This window comes from Pteropus alecto, unplaced genomic scaffold (assembly GCF_000325575.1).
Source record: "Pteropus alecto unplaced genomic scaffold, ASM32557v1 scaffold20, whole genome shotgun sequence".
Classification (NCBI taxonomy): Eukaryota; Metazoa; Chordata; class Mammalia; order Chiroptera; family Pteropodidae; genus Pteropus; species Pteropus alecto.
This window is the reverse complement of record NW_006436298.1, coordinates 11,677,291-11,701,101: the sequence shown is the minus strand read 5'-3', so window position 1 is coordinate 11,701,101 and position 23,811 is coordinate 11,677,291. Positions and strand designations below refer to the sequence as shown.

General features: G+C 32.0%; 1 protein-coding gene across 1 annotated transcript in view; it reads left to right on the top strand.

Annotated features, from left to right (window-relative positions):
• TBCA (tubulin folding cofactor A) overlaps positions 1-23,327 on the top strand; it is a 59,893-nt gene extending 36,566 nt beyond the window's left edge. Inside the window, exons 2-4 of the mRNA XM_006913169.3 lie at positions 9,566-9,671; positions 20,999-21,085; positions 23,061-23,327. Coding sequence (XP_006913231.1) covers positions 9,566-9,671; positions 20,999-21,085; positions 23,061-23,141 — 274 coding nt within the window. The 3' untranslated portion in view covers positions 23,142-23,327. The remainder of the gene's footprint in view (positions 1-9,565; positions 9,672-20,998; positions 21,086-23,060) is intronic.
• Positions 23,328-23,811: the final 484 nt, after the last annotated feature.

The following is a 23,811-nucleotide window of genomic DNA, read 5'->3' as shown; positions in this document are numbered from 1 at the left end:
GGTATTTTTGTCCTAACATACTTTTGTAAAGGTATTTCTTCTGTGTGTCTGGGTCTCATTATTAAACTCTTAGTCTTCAAAAGCCTAAAATTCACTCCAAGTAGTCTTTTTACTCTGATTTCTATAGAATGCTGTCTCCTGATATGCTTAGCAGAAAAACTTGTTGCCTACTTTACCTGGTAAATCAAATAACTTCTTTTCCTTTCTTGACTACTTTTTTCCTCTTCACTGAGAAGATATAGATTTCAAATCCATTTGACAAGAGGTTACTGAGTTCCAAATTCTAAATGGGTACATTTCCCTTGGTACCATATTATTTCCTCTATAGCATCATTGAACATCTTACCCCCCTACCCTCATGATCATTTATAGACATTAATATTTACTTAATGCCCACTTTCCTATAAGTTACAGTTTAAGGGCATTGATATGTTACTGTCTGTCTGTAACATATCAAAGTTTATTTGAGCCAAACTGACGACATATTCCAGGGAGTAAGATCTCAGATACTCTAGAGAATAACAGTTTTGCAGCTCCTTTTATGCATTTGAGATTACATAAGGAAGATTACTTGAAGGTGGGAGAAAGCAGGGTGGGGATTTGATTAAAGGAAGGTTAAGGTGATTTGCTTTCTTAAGGGTAGTTTTGCGTATCCAGGGGTATTACTTCTGACATCTCAAATGTGTGTTAACCTAGATAGATGCACAAGAACAGTGGACAGGGTTTTTTAAAAACCTCTCACTAAAGAAGGTACAGACCTGTGGTGTGACTGCCCACTATGACCTGCCCATTTAGGAATTCGTGATCAGATCACCCTATGAAGTTACTTACCATAGAACCCCATTTTTTTTTTTTGTCCACTGCTCCTCCTTTTGGTCATCAGTCAATCCTTTGGCCAACTTTTTGATCAGATACTGTGGTCTCACAGCACTACAAAGTCTCATTCTTAGGAAGTCTCAGTATCAACATCATCTTATTGACCATTGGAGATGGGGAAATACTGTAACTATGGGATCTGAGTTGAGGCCAAATTATCCTCAGAAGGGAGCAGGTAAGTGGAAGGCACTCAGGTCTTATGGCTTTTGTTGTGGAAGAAAAAAAAAACTGGATCATTGTGAACTATTATGATCCAAGTTTTGCCTTCTGTCCCATTTTTCTGTATTTAGCATTTACATAACCCATGAAAAGAATATTAACGTCTTATACATATTCAGTAATCGTAAACAATTGGACTATATAGAAAAACCCAAAGAACAAGGATAACTGCTATTATAACTAATATCATTAGCAGACAGATAAACATAATTAAACAAAATGGATTCTGAGTTCAGTATCAATCCATAGGTATACAGGCCTTGTCGATGTTTGGGATAGCTGTCTACTGTTGTCAGCTGCTTCTCATTCCAGAGGAGATATTTTACTATTTAATATTTAGCATCCAATATCCTGTATGTTATAGACATACTTTGTAAATTGAAAATATATAGATAGAAGGTAATATTATTTATTATGGAAATTAGCCTCCAGTAAGCACCACGATTATTAAAAACAAGCAAAAAATTTTTAAGTTTTACACTACTTTAGTTTTTAGTGTGAAAGAGACTTCTGTACAACATTTACATGGACTATTTCTAAATACAGTGGAAACAAAATTGGATATTATGTAGCAAATTTCCTCTTTACTTTCTTCATGTTTATTTGTCTATAAGAAAAAGATGAGGTTTCTCAATTTCTAAGTGACATCAATTTAGAATGAATTAGCCCCAAATAAGTAAGCATTATTTTAGTACCTGCAAAATAATCTTCAGCTTTTAATGACTATCTCTTCAGATGCTTTCAGCTTCAAAGTAATAGAAAAACCATATGTGGCTTAAATTATGGGGATGTTTATCATCTCATACAGTAAGATATATGGAGGTAGGATGCTTTCAGAGTTGGTTAATTCAGTGTTTAATACCATTATCAAAGATTCATGTTCTCTGACATCCCAAAGTGACATGTCCTTTTAGGCGGGATATCCTCAAGATCCCAAGGCACCTGCCACAAGTGGCTGGTGTCACAGGTGACAATACCCAGGGGAGAAAAGAGAATTATACCTGCTTATGTCACATGTAGGAAGAATGACAACCTTCTCAGAAGCCCCCAGCAGATGGCCCTTTTCTAGCTTTGGCCAGAATTGGATCACTTAACACATGCCTAAACTATCATTTGGCAAAGGGAGTAAGATCATTATAATTGACTTCTTTTTTTAAAAGGACATGCCTTCCTGAATAATCATAATCAAAATTAGATCCTCTTGGCAGGTAAGAAGTGGCTGTTGCGTAGGTAACTAATAATGCCTGCTGCAATTGATTGTATTTTAACGTTTTTTGTGTGTTCAAATGTTTGAGAATTACTTTAAAAAATAAAAAGTGTATCAGTAGTGGCTAAGAGTGTAAACTTTGGAATAAAAGAGTTCTTTGGCTCTGAGAACTTGGACGAGCTCCATGAATTTAAATTTAGTTATTACTAAAATGGGACTCATAGTTTAGAATATTTTATAGGGTTGTTTTGAGGATTGAATGGCAATGTATGTATTATGCTTTGATGTCGTATTTGGCCCATAGTAAGTGGTCAGTATGTGTTAACTGCTTTTATTATCATGTATTAATTTTAGCTTATCTTAAATGATTCAGGCTTTTGCCTAAATCTTTTACATATCATGTTTCATGGGATGCCAATGTTGTAACTATCTCTTGAGTTGTAACTATTGATTAAGCTTCACCACAATACTAGGACTTCAAACAGAGGGATTTATTACAGGGAATTGATTACTCAGGTGGTAGTATAATTTTTATGAAATGCTAAAGTTTCATTGGCTGACCAGGATCATCTCAAATTTTTATTGGGAAAAAAATTTGTAGACATACCTTAGCTTTTAACCAAACCGTAGAAATAAATTGAATATTTCAGATAAGTGGAGAAAGATGTATTTTTTGCTCATAGGTCTATTCAAAAAGTTGAAAAAGAATTAATAGATTATAATTATATTTTATTTTAAATATACTATGTAGAATAGGATAACATTTCTTTCTCGGTGGATCCTATGCCGTGCAAAAGAAATTATTCTTATAAATCCAGGTTAAATGCATTTTCTTTTTCATCAACTGCTTCATACTACAATCATAACTTTGTGTAGGGGGTGTTTTTCCTGGAGTTTCTAATTGTCTTTCATTTTTATTACTGAGATAAAAGAAATAAATGACTTCCGTTCTACCTTTCTGCTCATTGTATCTGTTCTTTAGAATCTATTCCATTCCTCTTCTTAAAGACTCCACACTAAGATTCTCATTTAGACTGATTATTTTCCAGTTTTACAGCACAGTTTTAATCCATGGATTTCTTTTTTCTTCATTAGAGGGTTGCATTATATTAACTGGTTTCTTTTTTTGATTTTCATCTTTAGTTTGTCGGAGTACATTCTTAAATAAATTCCTCAGGAAGGGGAAATAGTAGATAAACTTTTTGAATTTTTGTATAACTAAAAAAAATTCCCATGGCTCATGACTTCTTTCATCAGTTATCCACATGAATTACTGCCTTTTTCAGATCTGAACTCTATGCTTTAACATATCCCTTCTCAAAGAGGCTTTAAATTGCAAATCCCCGTAATACCAATCTTTCTTCACTGCTTTTTTATAGTACTTTACCACAATCTCACATGTTGTATATTTTGCTTGTTTATTGTCTTTATTTCCCCATTAATAAATGTCATTAAGCAGAGAGACTTTTTTAATTTTGTTTATTGCTATGTCCTTGGAAAAATAAAATCATGTCTGGCACCTAGTGAGTGAGCTAGTGAATTTTACCATCACTATTATAGTTACAAATCCAGTTTATAAATAATTTTCTCTCAGAACTTTTTAAGGGATTGCTCTGTCATCTTCAGTATCTAGTGTTATTAACATGAACTATATCAATCTGATTTGTTTTCCTTTTATAGGCAACCTATTTCTTTTTGAAAGCTTCAGTTTTCTTGGATCTTGGAAATTCTCAACAATACACATAGTTATGGGATTTTTTTCACTGATTCTCGTTGGCACTCAGAAAGCCCTTTTCATTTAAGATTGTTGTTTTTATTCCAGCTCTGGAAAATTTAATTTAAAATAAAAATTTTCCCCTGCTTTTTTTTTTTCCAACTATCTACAACTCCTATTGGTTATCAGATTTACCTTCTTTTCCTTTGATATTCCATTTTCCTTATTTTTCTCTTTTTAATTTTATATCTGTTTAAATATTGATATTCTTATTAATATTTAAACAGTGAAATCTGACATACTATTTCCTTTGTCTAAAATGAAATACCAGGTAGTGAGCTAAAATAGGGTAGATTGTTTTACTATTTATATTTCGTACATCACTAATAATAATGTAAAGGTGGTTTATCACATCAGTAGTAAAAAGAGGTATTTATCAGTAAATGATCATTGGTTTACTGGGAAAGGATTCACTCTAATTTCTCATCAGGCATTATATATTTTAAATATTATTTAATAAAATGTTACACATCCACAAAATTTATAAGTAGAGATGTTCAACACAGTATTATTTATAATATGGTGATGGCCTGAATGTCTGATAAGATAATACATTAATAAGCTTTCATATTGATACTATAAAATATAGCCTCTAACAGCTATATTTTCAAAGAACATTTAATGACATTGGAAACGATACATTATCTTTATTACTTATTTATATATATAAAAATATAAATTTTTACATATACATGTTTAAAGAAAAAGACTAGTGGAAAATATTCAATGTTAATAAGGTCTGTATCGCTTATATGAAACTCTTGGGCACATCCGTATTTCTGAATTCCAGATTTTTTAGATTTTGGAACAGTAATGTATGCATTTATATAATAGCATCTAGAGAAGTACTATGTAGTCAAGCACTAATATTTTTGCAGTGGAACTGACTATTCATATTTAGTAAGATGCATAAAGTCGGTAGTTTCATATCATTTGAGGTCACATTTTGCTGCTAAATGAGTTTGGGCCAAACTTAAATTTTTCTGGTTTTTTACTTTTTTGGATTCCAGAATTATGTGCATTTTGATCAGTGAGATTATGAATGATTTTTAAAATTTTGTTCTTTACAATTTTCATATATTCCTATATTTATAGAAACATACATGTTACAGAAAAAGTCTTTTAGTAACATTTTAAAACTGTATATACTCGAGTTAAATTTTCTTATTAAATCTTAGCCTTCCCTAAAGAAGGGAAGAAGAGCCAAATTCACCCAAAGATATTCATTCATTAATTTAGCAAATACTTATCCAGTAATTACTATTTTAATAAATACAACCTGATAAATTATCAGGGAAATTAGTATTTCAAATCATGATATAATACCATTTCACACTCTTCTTATTGTCAGAAATGTAATGATTTTGACAATTCCAGTTGTTCACCATGATGCCAAGAAGAAACAGGAAATTTCATATATAGCAGGTTTGGTATCAATTGGTATAACCACTTTGGAAAATAATTTGATAATATCTAGTGAAGCTGAAATTGTGTATATACTCTATAAAACCTATTTTGCATCATATGACTTGTCAATACATTGATTTTATACTGTTTGAGAGTGGAACTACTTTCTCTTACCACATATTACCTTATCATTTTATTCACTAATTTTAAATACTGGCATTACTGGGTGCTAACTGATTTTTGGGGAGTGAGGGGTCAGTACATTTGCTGTTCACTAACTTCCTTCCTGAACCTTTTCACAAAATATGGCATTTTTAAACAAAAACTACTTTTGTTTTTATATTCCAATAAACCATGCAAATATTCAGCACCTTTTTTTGTCAGATGTGATATGTATGTAGCTAGGTGTCTCTTCAATTTTGCTGGAGTCATTGCCGGTATTTTCTATAGGTAAGTACAGCCGCATAGGATGGCTTGGACTACCAACCAGAGTTGACTGTGGGCCTAGGCATAGAATCCGAACTCTTTTCATTTTATTCTCAAAAATCACAATTTCTTATATGTTAAGTTTTGCAAATCTCTTTTGTTCCACTTCAGAATTGTTTTATATATCTCTCTAAATTGACAATGTTAAAAGGCAGTAGTGAAATTTTTAGACTCAACTTTGTATTCATTCAACATACGTTGAGTGCCTACTATATATCAGTAATATAATAGGCATACTACCTAATCCTGTCTTCTAGAAACTTAAGACCTAGCAAGTAAACTGGCTTCACTGTAGTGTGTTAAATGCTAAGATAGCGAAGTAGGGGTTGGATAGAGTTAAGTAGAAGTCTTGCAAGTCAAAGGTCAGCAACACTTTTTTGTAAAAGACCAGATAATATATATTTTAGGCTTTGTAGTTCCATCACATCTACTCATCTCTGCTGTCATTGCATGAAAGGAGCCATGGATGATACATAAATGAATTACTATGGTTGTGTTCCAACAAAAATTTATTTATGGACACTGAAATTTGAATTCCATATAATTTTTACTTGTCACAAAATATTTTTAAATTTTTTTAATCATTTAAACATATGAAAACTTTTCATAGCTCTCAGAGCATACAACAACACATGGCTCATCAAATTTGGCTCAGTGGCCATAGTTTGCCAACCCTTGTTCTAAGTCTTTGAATTACAGGATGTTATTGAATGTGCTTCTTTCTGACAGCCTGTTCAATCCTAGCTATTTTAATGTTCTAGGGGAATTTAGTAACCTACCAGATTTAGGAAGATTGAAAGTTTCATTGCTAATCCCAGTGGTTTCTGAGCATTCCTGATATTATGAATAATAATTGCAATTCTGTAAAGATAATTTAAAAAGCAGTATTGAAACTGATGCATTGATGATGTGCGAGTTACTCCAGCACACAGATTGCAAACTTAGTTGTTTACAGGGGTCAAGTATAAGGCCTGAGTATTTGGGAAACAGGGAGTTGTGTGAATTAGGGCAATGCAAATAACACATGCCTCCTCTAAAACAGTCATCAGTCGTTACTTAGCTCCATCCAGTAGTGAGAATGCAGCTCCCGTGTTCTCTGATGAAAACATCCAAGAGAAGCCAGAAATCCAGACTTATATGTTAAATCTTCCAGTTGTTTAATCTAGTAATAAATCTGGTTTTGTTTTTTATTTCTTTTTAACATTGTGAATCAAATAACACTATCTTTAGGTCTTATTTAAAGCAGTCTGGCAACTTGCCGTGTCTGTCCAAGGAAGTTTCTTTTACTACTTAAAAGGAACTTTTAAAGAAATATTTATAGTGATAATACGTTAATGATTTTATTTTGAAATATTAAATCTGGGAGGATAAATATTTTTGTCTTAATACTAAAAATTATTGTTAAAGTAGTTTTAATTTGTAAGTCAAATGAAGATTTTTATATGTAATGTTCACATGTTTCACTTAGTTCAGGTTTAAATATATCCAATCCTGGAAGCTTTCCCTGGAAGCTGACTTTATAGTCACAAGCTTTTTTTTCCTTTTTGTTAACAACTTTATTGAGATACAATTCACATACCATACAGATCACTCATTTAAAATCTACAATTCATTTGTTTTTAGTGTATTTACGAAGTTGTGCACCTATCACAATCAGTTTTAAAACATTTTTTATCATCCCCAAAAGAAACCTCAAACACTTTAGCTATTACCCTCCCATTTCCCACATCCTCCCCAGTGCTAGGCAACCACTAATCTACTTTCTATCTATAGATTTGCCTACTCTGGCTATATCCTGTAAATAGAATCATACAATATGTGGCATTTTATTTCTGGCCACTTACACTTATCATATAATATAATAAATCATGACTTTTTATTTATACTTATTTTAACATAACATTTGTAAGACTTGCAAAGGAGAGCAGTGTTTAGAGAATTTAAACTATTAGATATATTTAGGTATCTTTCTAATTGAATTTTGCTTTATTCTAGAAAATATTTTAAATCTAACTAAAGGAATAACCAACAGACTTTAAAATCATTTAGAATTGTGCCATTCAGAGATAATCATTAGCATATAACTTTTTTGATAAAAGTAATATTTATACATAAGGGAAAACGCCTCAGACTTAATTTAAAGAAAGGCAGAAAATGAAAGCTTCCCTATTTACCTCCCAGGTAACCCCACAACCCCAAATCATTAGGGCTTTTCTCTTCAGGTAACCACAAATAGTAGTTTACCAGGTATCCTTTGTTATTTGTGTTTTGAGTATCCTTTGTCTGTTTATATTCATGGCAACATAAAATTTATACCTATTTTGCACTTTATTTTTTTTTTCACTTTGAGATAGTTTAGGATGAGTGTTCGAAGATGACATTCTACTGTAAAAACTGTTAACATTTTGTTATATGTCCTGTGTCGGTAACACAAGATCATGAGGGACAGGTTGAGCCTTTCATGCATACCTCAAAATTCCAACTGGAACATTTTAGCATTTTAATGTTTAGTATGTAGTTTATGTGGCAATTTAAATCCAGACTTAAAATTTGACTTAAAAGCCTTCCAGGTAGATTTTTTTTAGATATCTAAAATTATACTAAGTCCTATTAGACTATGAAAATTAATCATGTTTTGAAATCCACTTAAGAATCTTCATTGCAAATGATTAGACAAAAGCCATGCTCTAATCCGACTTTTAAATTCCATTCTAGCAATATTATGTCTAGAAGTAGCAAGCCAGATGGAGAAAGTTGTTTTTAATATGTATGGACTATGAGAACTTTTTCTTCTTTTTAGATAATGTGTGTAAAGAATGTTAGTGTTTTCCTGGACTATACTTTTATATTAAAATTTTTATTAACCAGAATTAGAGAAGATTGAACTGTTACGGTTAATTGAATTTTTGTTATCTGAGGAATAATCAGTAGAACTTTGTATTTCTCTATTCCTTATTGTTGAAAATCTTCCTGATCTTCATCAATACCTTTTCCTGCTTTAGTGAATAAATATTTGTTTATTTCCACTACTTTTCCATGCAAGAACCATGTGTAAATTATCTATCCCAGTCCATCACACAAGGAAGGTCAGGCATAAAATTACATGTACAATGAATACTTGTCAAACAATTCAGTTGTTGAAAATCTAACCTTTTTTTATTTTGGATTTGGCATACAATATACTGATTTTTTTACCAGTAAGCTGGACTTTTGCCATTATGTTGTTTCAAGTACATGTGTAAAAGTTTGGAAAACGTGTCAAAAACAAAGAAAAGCAAGACAAATGTTAGTATGTAATAATTTTGAGTGTTGTTTTTACATTTTAAATACAGTTACAATGAAATGTTTTTAATTAAAAATTTAAGAATTGCATGCTTTGATAGATTATACTTGCTTTAAACAGGTATAGGACTTAAGAGCATGAGAATCATACTTACATCAATGGCTAAAGTATTTTTCTTCTTTTCCCCCTCCTCCCCATCTAGTACATATACTTCGGTATTTTAAGTGTGTTTTATATTTACATAGTTTGTTTCTCATGATCTGTTTGCTAGAAAGAAAGTTAATTCTCTGAAACATTTTTGGTTTATTGATAGGTTGGCCAAAGAAAAAATGATGTATGAAAAAGAAGCAAAACAACAAGAAGAAAAGATTGAAAAAATGAAAGCTGAAGATGGTGAAAATTATGCCATTAAAAAGCAGGTAAAATTATATCTTAAATAATAATAGCTGGCATTTACAGAATACTTTAATAACTAATATATTAACAGCCCTCTGAGAAGGTCCTATCATTTACTTCTTTACTATTAAAACCTTTATTTAAAAATGAGGAAATTGAAACATAGATTAAATAACTTGCCCAGGGTCACACAACTGCTAAATGGCATAGCTGGGATTTGAACATGGGCATTCTGGCTCTGAAGTTTGTAGCCTTAACCATTAAACTATACTGCCTCTCCAGTTTTAAGTATTAAATGTAAAAATGACCTAATCTCATATTTAATATGTATTTAAATTCACAATATTTTCCCAAAACTGATGTGATGACCACCAAAATAAATATATAACTATATATAATCAGTAGCTACTTCTGATTATCTTTATGATAAATTTCTGTGTTCTTAGCATTGCAAACAAGGCTTTTCTTGATTTTGGTACCTGCTTATCTCTCCAACCTCATCTCTTGCCAGTCCCTACCTGGACCTCTTAGGTTCTGCCTTTTAGTTTTCTGAACGTGTCCTTTCTCCTTTGCTTCTGAGATATTGCACATGTCTGGGATGCTCTTCCTACTTCTCCTGTGTACCCTCTTCTTATTAATTCCTATTTATCCTTTAAACCTCCCCTACACTCCACCTCAGGGTTGAGTTAGGTGCCCCTCCTCTGTGCTCTCATAACACCTTATTTATTCCCAGTGTAGCATTTATTATTTACTCTTTGCTGACACTTGTTTCATAATTCCTTAAGAAAACAGAAGCTCAGGGGAACTTCCTCACATTCCCACCACAAAATCTATCAACCTACCTGCATCTGTACCTATAGTACCTTTCTTCCTATTATGTAGATTATGTGCTTTAGCCTTTGTTATAACCATTAATGACATTCTCACTTCTTTGTCTTCATTTTACATAACCCAAATAGCATTTGACACAAGTAACACTCTCTCCTTGAAACACTTTTTTATATTGGCATCTTTGATAGAAAAGCCTCCTGGTTTTCCTTCTGTTTCACTGCTGTTATTCTTCACTTTCCTTTGCTGAAACTCTCCTTCTCTCCTCTCCCCTGCCCCACACACCTGTCTACTGATTCCCCCTTCTGCGTGGGTAAAACACACACACACACACACACTCTTTTTAAATCTGTAAGAGTTCTACCTACAGTTCCTCTCTAGGTAATCTCATACTCTCCTATAACTTCAAGTACCATCTTTATGCCCATTTATTTATTCACTCGGCAGATACTTCTTGAACTCCTGCTACTTGTCGAATACTGTTCCAGGTACTCTTTTAGTCATGGCATTAAAAACAACAGAACAAACAAAAATCCTCCAAATCCCTGCTTACTTGGCATTCATTCTAGTACTAGAATCTCCCACATTTATATCTCTAGGACTGACCACTCCTGGTTATGTATATTCAACTAATCACCTGCTTCACATATCCTCTTGGGTTCCAAAATAAAAATCTTGGTCTTCCCTCAACCCAACCCACTCCCCTAAAACAAAAAGCTATTCCTTCTCTTGTTTTCCTCCTCTCAGTAAATGGTTACTTCCACTTATCCAGATACCCAAACCAAAAATTTAGTGAGTCTCTTCTTGATACTTCTCTTTCTAATAATCACATCTAATATCACCAAGACCTGTTTCTTATTCTATTTTTTACCTCTACTGTCACTATCCTAGTCTAGTTCCCTATCATCTCTTGCTTGTACTATTGCAAAAGCCTCCTAACTAACATGCCTCTTTGTGTCTTGACACCATCCATTGCTTCCCCATCACAACAGCCAGGTTGATTTCTTTAAAATGTACATTGGATCACTTGCTCCTTTACTTAAAATCCAATGTCCAGAGCAAGCTTATACAGATATATCTCATGGCCTATTTTTTAAATCAGTTTTATGAACTCGTAATGGTTTTCATCATGTAACTTATGTTACAAATGGTAATAGTGCACACTTAATTCAATTTTAATTTTGCAAATTAATTAAAGTGAATTTTTCTGTAGGTAGTTGCTTTCTGCAGTGCAAAAGGAATACAGTGGCACTTGAAACATCATCTTCCCCTGGCTATCCAGGAAGAGAACCTTCTTTTCTTGAGCTTCTAGGAGAGCCTGCTTTCTACTATATGTAGTATATCAGAGAACATTTTTGTGTCAGATATTCATAAATTAAGGGAGGATTTGTGAACAGATAGTAAATATAGTGTGTCCCCCAGTATGATGACCTTTATGAACTAACTGCTCTTTATAAGAAATTACATGTGGATTTTAACTTTTTGATTCTTAAAATTATGATGGTTAAATGCTTTTTCAGTATATACTCCCATAAATATATCACGTTTTATACCTCTCTCATTTTAATGCATCTATTGTTTTCCCATATCTAGAGAGAAACATAACAATAATATGTAACTATTTCATTCAGGTCCTTCTTGGACCCCATCAGGCTTATTTTTCCAATTGTGTAGCTAGTGACATCATTTAGTATTTTTTTTTCTTTCCATCATCAATAATCTATTTTAAAATAGCCCTACGAATATAGACAATAATAATTTAATAACTATGTGTGGTGTCAGGTGGGTATTAGACTAATCAGGGGGATTGCTTTGTAAATTATATAAATGTCTAACTACTATGCTGTACATCTGAAACTAATGTAAATTAATACTGAATATCAACTGTAATTAAAAAATAAAAATTAATTTAAAATAGCCCTGTAGTTAGAATAGAAGTTGTAAGTTACATGCAGTGGGAAATAAATGTGTTCTCTTTCTAAATAAAAGTCTACAAATAATGTCACAGATTATCACAGAATCTCTTTTATTTATATTTACATATTGATCATCTTTCAATAAAATCACTATAGGTAAAGATTAACTCTATTGAATCCTAATTCTAATTGTTATTTAAAACTAGTAGCTATTTACTAGTTATATCATTGATTACATATTAAGATATAAAACAAAAATATTTGTTCAAAAGTTCTTTTTACACGCACTGATTTTAAATTCTTTTGACATAGTGGTCATGGTTTATAATATGATTTCTTAGATTCCTAGTCAACCAAGTACTCATATTCAAAAATACCATCCCATATCTAATTACAGAGCAATAAAATTTTTTCTTTGCTATTATCAACCTGTAATATATGCACTTGTCAATTACAATTTTGTTTCAGAGTCTTACAAAACCTTGTCTTTAGCCCAACCTACATGCTTTCTTCAATTTCCTTTTCCTAGCTTTAGCTTTACTGTGGCCAGCCATTCATTTTTTTTTGTTATACTACAACGTGAGTGGCATTTCCCGAAGCACTGTGCTATTCCTGATTGCCTAGGACTTTAAAGTCGGTAGTGGTTTCTTGAAATTTACTGTGCCCCTTTTAGAAAATATCAGTGAAGCCAATTGCTGCATGTCACAGGTTCTCTACTCTGCTCCTTGTATGTTCTCCTCTTCTGAATTAAATGCTCTCCTCAGCTGCTTCTCACTACCTTGGCTACTCTCTCACTTGGATCCATTTTGCTCTAGTTTTGCTGGATCTTCTGAACTGGCCCTGTTTTACAGCACACACTTATGATGCTGTCTGTCAGTCCCTACCAAACTTCTTGCCTGAAATTGCTTGTCCAGATTGACTTCTCCTGGACTATGCCTAATTTTGGTTCTTTTAAAACACATAACTAGGCAAAAGTTTCAGGACCCTAAGAGGCCAAAATACTAGTCATTCAAAGAGTTATTCTGCTATCTTTTTCTTTTCTGGCTTATTAATATTACACAACATTCAAATATTGCCCAAATTGCTTTTATCTCTGCTTATGAGATCCCTCTTTTTTTCTTCACTCCCCTCATCTCTCAATTAGGGATGGATACAGATGATTTTGCCTTCAACCAGTGAAAATATTCTGATCTTTTTTTTTTTAACTTTTTCTGGAGCAGAAATGATTGGCAATAATCACAATCAAACATATCTCTGTTGTTTCACCTAAGGCATGACTCATTTCTTATTTTTCAGAAGTAATGTTAAAAAGATAAACTGGTACAATTTTTCAACCAAGATTTCTTAAAAAAATCTTTGCAATTATTACATGTAATTGAAATGTGAAATTTGGCTTTTTGAGAAGGATGCACACAGTTTTTTTGTGATTTACTTGAAACATGAGTTAACATTCACAATATGATATTCTTAAAAATGAAGGGGAAATTTTTTTCATTAAATATGTGGAAAATAATAGTAGGCTTCAGTCTGAAAAGAGGATTTTAACCAGGGGTCTCTCATAGGGCTGATTCTGCAAGAAGTACCAGATTTTTTTTTTTCAATAATGAAAATATTATTTAAAATAACTTCCAGTCATGCAAGAAAATATTATTGTCTCAGTACATATACTCAGGTTTATAAATGGTATTCCATTTGTACATATGCTTTTTGTTTTTTATTATAAATTCAAGGGAATTTGCACAAAATGTTCATGGGGGTCTCATACACCCTTTACCATTCCTCCTGCAGTGTTAGCATCTTGCATAATTATATTACAATATCCAAATCATGAAACTGACATTGATACACCATAGAGCTTATTTATATTTCACTAATCATACATGTATTCGTTTGTGTGTGTGTGTGTATTTAGTTCTATCACATGTGTAGTATGAGTAAATACCACCACAATCAAGATGGAGAATTGTACTACCTCTTTATAGCCCGTTTTCTCCATCCCTAAATCCTAATTAATGCTCTTTCAAGAATGTTGTACAACATGGAATGGAATCATATAATATGTAGCCTTTTGAAATTGGCTTTTCCTACTTAGCTTAATTCCTTTGCGGTCCATCAAAATCATTAAATGTACCAATGGTTTGTTCCTTATTATTGCTGAGTAGTAGTCCATGGTATGGATGTACCACAGATAAACCATTAAAGGATTGTTTACAGGTTTGGGCTGTTATGTAAAAAGCTGCTGTGAATATTTGTGTTTTGTAAATACTTTCTATTAGTATGTAATTTGTCTTTTTATCCTCTTAACCAGGGTCTTTCACTGAGCAAGTTTTTAATTTTGAAAATCATCTAATTTACGACTAATACTACTTTCCTTTTTGTGACTCATACTTTTGATCTCAAATCTAAGGTCCCTTTGCCTAGTCTTAGGTCTTGAAGATTTTCTATTCTTTTCTAAAAGTTGTGTGGTTTTATATATTACACTTAAGGCTTTGATCAATTTTGAGTTAATTTTTGTATAAGGTATGAGGTTTAGTTAGAGGTTCCCTTTTTTTGCCTGTGGGTGCCCAGTTGCTTCAGCAACATTTGTTGAAAGGGTTATCCTTCCTCCATTGAATTGTTTTTGTACCTTTATCAAAAACCGGTTGGACATATTTATATGGGTCTATTTTGCGTTCTGTCTTCTGGTTCATTAATCTGTATCAATCCTTAACAGTACCATACTGTCTTGATTAATGTAGCTATATAGTAAGCCTTAACAGTGGGTCCTCTCACTTTTTTTTTTCAAAATTGTTTTAGCTATTTGAGTTCTTTTACCTTTTCATAAAATTTAAAAAATAATCTTATCTGTGTCTTTAAAACACCTTGCTAAGATTTAGGTAGAAATTGTGTTAAACCTTTAGATCAATTTGAGGAGAATTGACGTCTTTACTACACTGAGCCTTCCAATCAATGAACATGGTAAATTCCAATTTATTTAGATATGGCTTTTTTCATCAGCATTTTGTAATTTTCAGCATACAAATCCTACACGTTTTGTTAGATTTATAACAAAGTATTTCATTTTCTTTGAAGCTATTATAAATGTATTGTTTTTAGTTTCAGTTTCCATATACAGTACTTATTTTTAGATATAGAAGTGCAATGAATTTTTTGTATATTGATCTTATAACCTGTGACCTTGCTGAACTCAGTTATGAGTGTTAGGTATTTTTGTAGATTCTTTCTGACAATACAAAGACTGTGTATGGGCAGTCTTGTCTATATAGACAATCATGTCATTTGCATATAGGGACAGTTTCATTTCTTTTCAGTCTGCATGTCTTTTATTTCTTTTTCTTGCTTTATTGCCTTTTGCTAGGATTCATAGTGCTGTATTGAGTAAGAGTAGTGAGAGTTGACATCCTTGTTCCAATATTAAGAAGACGGCATTCAGTTTTTTACCATTGAGTATAATAGCCGTTGGATTTTTGTAGATGGTCTTTTCTAAGTTGACGAAGTGCTCCTTCTGTTTCTAGTTTGCTGAGTGTTTTTGGTGATAAAAGGGTGTAGGATTTTGTCAAATACTTTTTCTGTGTTATTTGATAAGATCATTTGAGTTTCCTTTGGCCTGTTGATATTGTGGATTACATGGATTGATTTTCAAGTATTGAACCAGGCTTGCATACCTTCTCAATCAATCGATCATGGTATTTCATTCTTTCTATACGTTGCTGGATTCAGTTTGCTAATATTTTGTTCAGAATTTTCGTATCTAAGTTTATGGGAAATAATAATCTTCAGTTTTCTTTTTTTATACTGTGTATGTCTGGTTTCAAGTTAATAATACTTGTCTTATAAAATGAATTGGGAAATGTTTCCTCCTCTTTTCTTGAAAGATTTGTGTAAAACTGGTGTTGATTCTTTAAATATTTGATAAAATTGTCCAGTGGAACCATCTGGGCCTATAGAGTTCTTTTTCAGGAACTTTCTAATTACTAATTCAATTTCTTTAATGATTATAGAACTATTCAGGTTATCAGGTGTATTTTAGTGGTTTGTAGTTTTTGAGGAATTGGTCCATTTATTCTAAGTTGTTGAATTCATGAGCATTATAAACAATATTATAAAATTCTTCATAGTATTTCTTTTTTCTTTTTTTAATAGTTGCAAGATCTTTATTGGTATCCTCCATTTTGTTACTGATATTGGTGATTTGTGCCTTCTCACTTTATCTTTGTCAGTCTTAAAAAGGTTTATCTTTTTTTCCACCCAAAAAACTCCAGCTCTTTTTCATTGATTTTTCTCTTGTTTTCCTGTTTTTAATTTCATTCATTTCTGATCTTATTGTTTCCTTCTTTCTGCTTGCTTCGGGTTTATTTTACTCCTCTTTTTCTAGATTCCTGAACTAAGAACTTAGATTTTTAATTTGGATCTTCTATCCTAAATGTAAGCATTTAGTACCATAAGTTTCCCTCTCAGTACTGCTTTAGCTGAACCCTGCAAAATTTGATGCGTTATATTTTCATTTTCATTTATCTGTATATTTCTCTGTTTCCTTTGAGACTTGTTGACTCATGGGTTATTTAGAAATGTGCTGTTTAATTTCTCAGAGTTTAAAGATTTTCCTGTTGTCCTTCACTTATTTTTGTTTTGTTTTTGTTTTGTTTTCGTTGTTGTTTTTAGACCTAGTATATTGTGTACTGCTGCGAATGTTTCACATATTTGTATTTTCTTTCCTTAGGTAGAGTATTCTATAAATGTTAATTAGATCTTGTTGGTTGCTGGTGCTGATTTTTTTTCTGGTATTTCTGTCAGTTGCTAAGAAGGGGATATTGAAATTCCAAAATATATTTGTGGATTTGTCTGTTTCTCCTTTTAGCTTTATCATGTTTTGTTTTATGTATTTTAAAGCTGTCCAATTATCCAATATTAATAGTGCCACTCCTTATTTTCATGTTTGCATGATATATCTTTTTCCATAGTTTCATTTTTAATCTGTCTATTTTATTATGTTTGAGGTGAGTTTCTTGTAGACAGCAAAAATTTGGGTCCTATCTGTGAATGTCTGTCTTAGCTGGTGAATTTAGACCATTTCTATTTAAAGTAATTACTGCTATATTAGGGTTTAAGGGCCCAGATTATTTTTGACTCATGGGATTCTTCTTACATCCTTAACCATTCAGCAATAACCACAAACACAAGTCAAATGAATTTTTTCTTCTTTTGTCTGTCTGTCTGTCTACCTAACCTACCCACCCTACCTAACCTACATAACCTACCTAACCTACCTAACCTACTAACCTATCTACCTACCTATCTATTCTATCTAAAGGGTTTCTCAAAAGTGAGCATTTCAAGAAGCCCATGTGGAAGCTGCAAGGCTTCTTAAGACTTAGTCTCATCATAAATCCCAGAATCTCACCTGTTCTACATTTCAGTGGTCACACAGGGCCAACCCAAATTTAATATGGGAAGTGACTGCACAAGAGCAGGAATTCCAGGAGGGTGAAGATCATTGGGGGTCATCTTGGTGATTGGCTGCCACTACCACTAATTCATATGCTAGATTTGAAATCAGAGAGTCACAGGCTGTGACTCAGACCCTGTCAACTAGCTAAGCACTTTGGAGCTCAACTTTCTCATTTGCAAATTGAGACTAGACTAAATGACTGCTTATATCCCTTCTGACTCTGTGATTCTCCACCTGTCTCTCAGTCAGAGTGTCTCTATTGAGGTATAGTTGACAGTTTAAAATTGTGTATATTTAAGGTGTCCAACCTGATGATTTAATATATGTAAACATTGCAAAATATTCACCAAACTACTTAACATATTCATCACCTCACATAAGTTGCCATTTTCTTCCTTTCTCAAGTGGATTTCTTGACATGTTTATTAGCACATGACTGTTTTACCACCGTGTAAGAGGAAAGACTTAACCATTGTTCCCATAACCTCTGAACTTCTGTAGATCTCAGTTTGGCGAACTAATGCAGTTACCATTGGTTCCAGAAGCAGACAATATCCAATAGTAGAGTGTCTATAGATTATTATAGGTATAACCAGCCTTGGGTGAATGAACAGCATCATTAAAGAACCTAGAAACCTTATCACAATCAAGCAATACCAAAAGAACTGGACATTAGCTAGATCATTTCACAGAACTCTTCTTTCTGGAAAGAAATGAAGATCTGCCAATTAGGGCTTTTTCCTTTTTGATTTATATGTGTTCGATTTTAACGAAAATTTATCAGATTTTAGTTTAATAGTTTATTCATTGTTGTTATCCGAGCCTTTCTAAGACTCTCCTAACTCATTTTACTTGAATAACTTCCCCCCAAATCAGAACTTGCTTCAAAAACAAGAAGACATCAATAGGATTGCATCCTGTTGTATTCCTTAGGTTCCTTGTACCTCCCAATCTGTGCCAAGATCCTGATTTAACCTCAGTCTTGTCATAGTCAGTCTTAGAATAAACTGACAGTTTATTCAGATATTTTAAACAAAGGTATCATTTGAGTGACTCCCTCCCAAGGGCAGCACTTTGAAAGATAATATTCATTTAGTGTAGTGAAAGTATTTTGAGGAATGTCTTTACTTTATAATCACACCTTATGTACTGTCTGTTAATTTATTCCTGATGGTTATAATTCATTGTTTCAAGGTAAAGTGTATGATTTATGGCCTTGATAGAGATATGCTTTATGGATTTCAAATCATAGTCATCACTGTACTGTATGCCTTTGGCTCCCCATGGCATGGTCTTGTAAAAGAAGTGTCAAATGTTTATTTTTATGTTTATGCTCCTTTACCAGATTGGATGACAGAGACCTTCTCTTTTTCATCTTTGTATCCCCTGTACCTGGCATCCTGCAAATACATAGTAAGCTTATTGAATGAATTGGACCCTGGTGTACAGGAGAGACTGGAGTTTGGCCCCATGTTGCTCAGAGTCCTATTTTGATAGACTACTTAAGGATTCTTGCTCTATAATGATATAATAATAATAACAAATAGAAGTTAATTTGGAGAGCATTGTTTAAAGTTTATTTCACTGACAACACTAAAGCTTTCAAAAAAAAAAAAAAAGCTTACAAGTATACATTTTGGCTTATCATGTGTTTGACCTAATTCTTTATATTCATTTTATCTCGGTTAATTACTATAGGCTATTCTAAAGGAACGTCCATAGGGGAGGAAATATGAATTGCTTACCCAATGAAATAGGCCTGTCACTGATTTTTTTACATGTATTCATACTAACCAGATAAACAAAAATAGTTTAGCGGCAGTAATTAAATATCTAGGCATGGCCTGGTTAGCTGCGAAATAAAGTCCTACATTTGAAATTTCAGCCTGTGTCATATTAGTAAAAAAGTTACGAGTTTAGGAATAGATTTTCACCTAAGAAAATGTGGAAAGAGAGCATTCTTGTATATTATAATTCTGATTTTGTTTACAGTGTATGCTATGACAGAACTATTGGGGAAAGGAAGAAGGAAGGTACTGAGACTTAGTAAAATTTCTGTTAAAACATAGTATGATTACCATTAAATTCTGTCTTTTTTATTTTATATAGGCTAGGTAATAAAGCTTCTTAGTAAAAGTTCAGATTTTATACCCATTTAACCAAAGGTATTTGACCAGACATGAGTTTTTGGAAATAAATGTTTAAATGATCTCTGTGTCTCTTAATGAGAATAGTTTAAGGAAATAAAGCTTCCTACTTACCTTAGGGAAAAAACTTATTTGTGTTCCAACATCTGAAACTAAATTATTTATCCTCTTTTTGATTGGGTTTCTCAGTCATTGATTTGATTTTTTCCCCCTTTTATGATTTGATATGTTACAGTCCAGTTTTGAATGATTTTAAGACCAGAAATATCTTCCAGAATGAATATTTCTGTGTTTAATTCTGTAGTGTCTGTTTTTGGGATGAATAGGCAGAAGTTCACATTCAGAGGGGTGCCAGGTTGGTAATTTGGCTCAAACTGCATGGGGAGAATAATCTCTCTCCTAAAATGAAGTACAAGGATAAGTAATAACTTTTTATGCATGATAAGCATCAAAAATATGAACCTGCTGGTCTTTGCCTTTCATTTTTCTTTACCTCTGTCTTTCAGTGAGAACCTCCTGCAGTGTGCACACGATGTGATCAATAACTCAATAACTTTTTTCATGCAGTAATTATCTCCATGTGATATTATCTGAACCCTGTTTTTCTTTATTACTCAAAAGATGCAGGAGATATTTATATAACCAGCTAACCAGCTGATCCCATTTTGGATAAAGGTGCTTTGTGACAGCAGGAGAAATCCTTTATTTTAAATAGCCTTTTAAAATAAATATTCTATGAAAAGCCTTTTCAGTTAATTTTTACTTAGTACAAGAAGGTGATTACTAAAAAGGTTTATATCTAAAACTTACACTTTGTTTATTTTACAGTATGATAGTCATTTTTTCTAACTTCTAATAAGCACAATTTAAATTAAAATATGTTGAACCGTTTTATGTAACCATAATTTTTTTTCTGATTCCTCTAAATCACTCTAGATATTTCCAGAGGTATAAGCTACACACATTAAGTTCTACCATCTCTTCGTGTCTCACAGAGATTCTCGTTATAGGCCGAGATCCTGCAAGAGTCCCGGATGATGATCCCAGATTGCCAGCGCAGGTTGGAAGCTGCATATACCGATCTTCTGCAGATATTAGTAAGTACTTTCCTGTCTTATGTTTAAAAGTTTTTCAATCTAATATATAGAATTTAAATATTTCACACTGCAAACTAGTTGGTGACAGATTTTGTTCACTTACTTTGTTTACCTGTATATTTTAAAATAATTAATGGGGTTTTAATTTTAAGTTATGCCTCCAAAGTACTATGTCTAGTATGTTTATTTTTTATTTAAACTTAAGTTAATTAAATATATTTGCATTAATATGATATGTAGTCATAGTACTAATATTATCCAGCAATATATTGAGTTTTTTGGTTTCATATATAAAGATCTTTTTTGACACATTAAAATGAGTAAATTGTTTAAAATTTTAGAAGATCCAAATGTTTTAAATGAATTTGGGCCATTATAAATAAAGTATCTAGAATTCACTCAGATTCAAACCTAAATTAATTTGGCAGAGAAAAAAAATCCCTGTAATATAGGCTGTCCTCTCATTAACTTGGAGCTGGATAACACTGATACAGAGATAAAAGCATAATACTATGTACAAGCCAATTGTTATTTTTGCTTGATGATAATTTGATGAATTCTAACATTTACTAATCTCATATTTCTATTTCTTGAGCTAATATTAATTACTAGCTACACAGCTGTCTCCTGATTCATAGTTCCCTGTGTAACAAAGATAATGTTACACTTTTTCAGAATGATCATATGTATTCTTTGAAAGATAATGAGATTTATTTTCCCACAAAAATAATGTTAGGACTAAATCTGTAGGAAGAGAGAAATGTTCACATTTTAATTTTGATACAGAACTCTATGTTTTTATTTATAGGAATCATTTAAGGCAGGATAACTTCTTGACAGCCAAAATGAAGCTATGATTTTAAAATAAAAGATAGATGAAAACAGGAAATAATTACTCTATTAAAATACTATCTAAGACAGAAGCACCATTTGTATTTTCTGACAATTTAAGTGGTTTTTTCTCTCATGAATCTAGTTGCTGAGAATGTAATAGAATTTGCTTGAAAAATATATTGTCTTTGGATGATGTACTTGTGTCTGAAGATGTACTCAACAATATCTCTACCCTCAAAGAGCTTATATTTACTGACAGAGAACAAGACATGTTTAGGTATAATGCAGAAGTTTAAGAAATTCTTACCTATAGTCTGAGTTAAGCAAATTCTTCGTCGTCTTGCTTTAAGTTTTCATTAAAAGAACACAAACACTTTATTCCCTATGCTCTGTAACTGCTTGTATATTTCCATCTTTTATTGATCTGACATGAATTGCTGCCCATAGATAGCTTCATTTATTTATTAAAAATCAAACAAAATTTCTTATGCATAACAACTTAGATGACACTATTTCATTTATCTGTTGCCATTATATTAGTAAAAATTTTGTGTATAAAGTATCAAGGAAAAAATCAGTCTTTAAATATCAGAAAAGGAAAGATGTTAGTATTTTGTTTCCTTATAGTAAGGTATATAATACTCATTAACAAGCAGGCAGTTCACTTTTCTAATTCAAAGATTGTTCTTAACTCTGGTGTGACAGCAGTAGTCTTCTTTGTCATTGTGAGTAGTGGGATTATTTTGGTCTGAATTTTATCATATATGTAACATGTTAATAAGTCATTTTTTACTTTTAGTCTATAATTAATAATCCTTTTGTATGGTGATATGTTGACAAAATAAGAATAAATTTTAAATTTTTTCTGAAGTTTTTATTTAATAAGTGTCAATAGCTTTTGATGACCATGTTTTTCACTTATGGTATGAGAATACACAGTGAAACCAAATCAAACCTATTTCTTTTCCCTGTAAAGAAAGAACAAAACTATGGAAAATATGTGGAATTACACTCTATTTAGATGAGGCTTGAGATCCTTTCTCTTTTAATTTTTGAGGTGTTGGTGGTTTGTAATATTTGAGTAAATAATAAAATACTGAAGTTTGAGAAGGATAAATCTCTTTATTATATTTTATTTCAGGAGAGTGAAAAAGAGTTGGAAGAAGCTGAGGAATATAAAGAAGCACGTTTAGTACTGGATTCAGTGAAGTTAGAAGCCTGAAGTTTTTCTGTACAGGGTGTTTTTGCATTAATCCTGGGATTCATTCCATAATTCATTATTTTTGACCACTGCTGTGTGTTCAAGTCATAGGAGAATGTGATTCTTTTTATGCAGTTGCATATATTTTTCTTTGCCTAATTTAATGTGTCAAATAAATGAATTCGCCTAATAAAATTGTTTATTTTATACTTTTTTACAAAATATTTTTAATTAACCTTTTATGAAATAGACATTTTTGACAGAATTAAAATCTGTTAGATTCTATTTGAAGTCTAAATATTTTGCTTCATAAGCATGGTTTGAGTTAAAAATAGGATACCATTTTATTTTTTTAGATAAAAATCCAAATTTTGAGCAGTTTATTCTGAATAGGGTACAACTTGATAAGAAAAGAGGAACTTTTCTATGGATAAGGCCTCACATATTTATCCTTTCACAGTGAAGTCTAACATTTCTGTTACTATAACTAATGGGAAACATTTAAATTTTTTTCCAGGAAGACAGATTTATACAGAAAACACCAACCATTGAGATCTTCAAGTAAGATTCTTATGAACAATAAAAAAATGAATTATATTTTAAAGGAATAATGGCTATTGCCATTGGTATGATGGAAAATGTTTAATGGCTCTTTAAGATGGGAAAGTAACCTCTGATCTGTAGCTTTTAC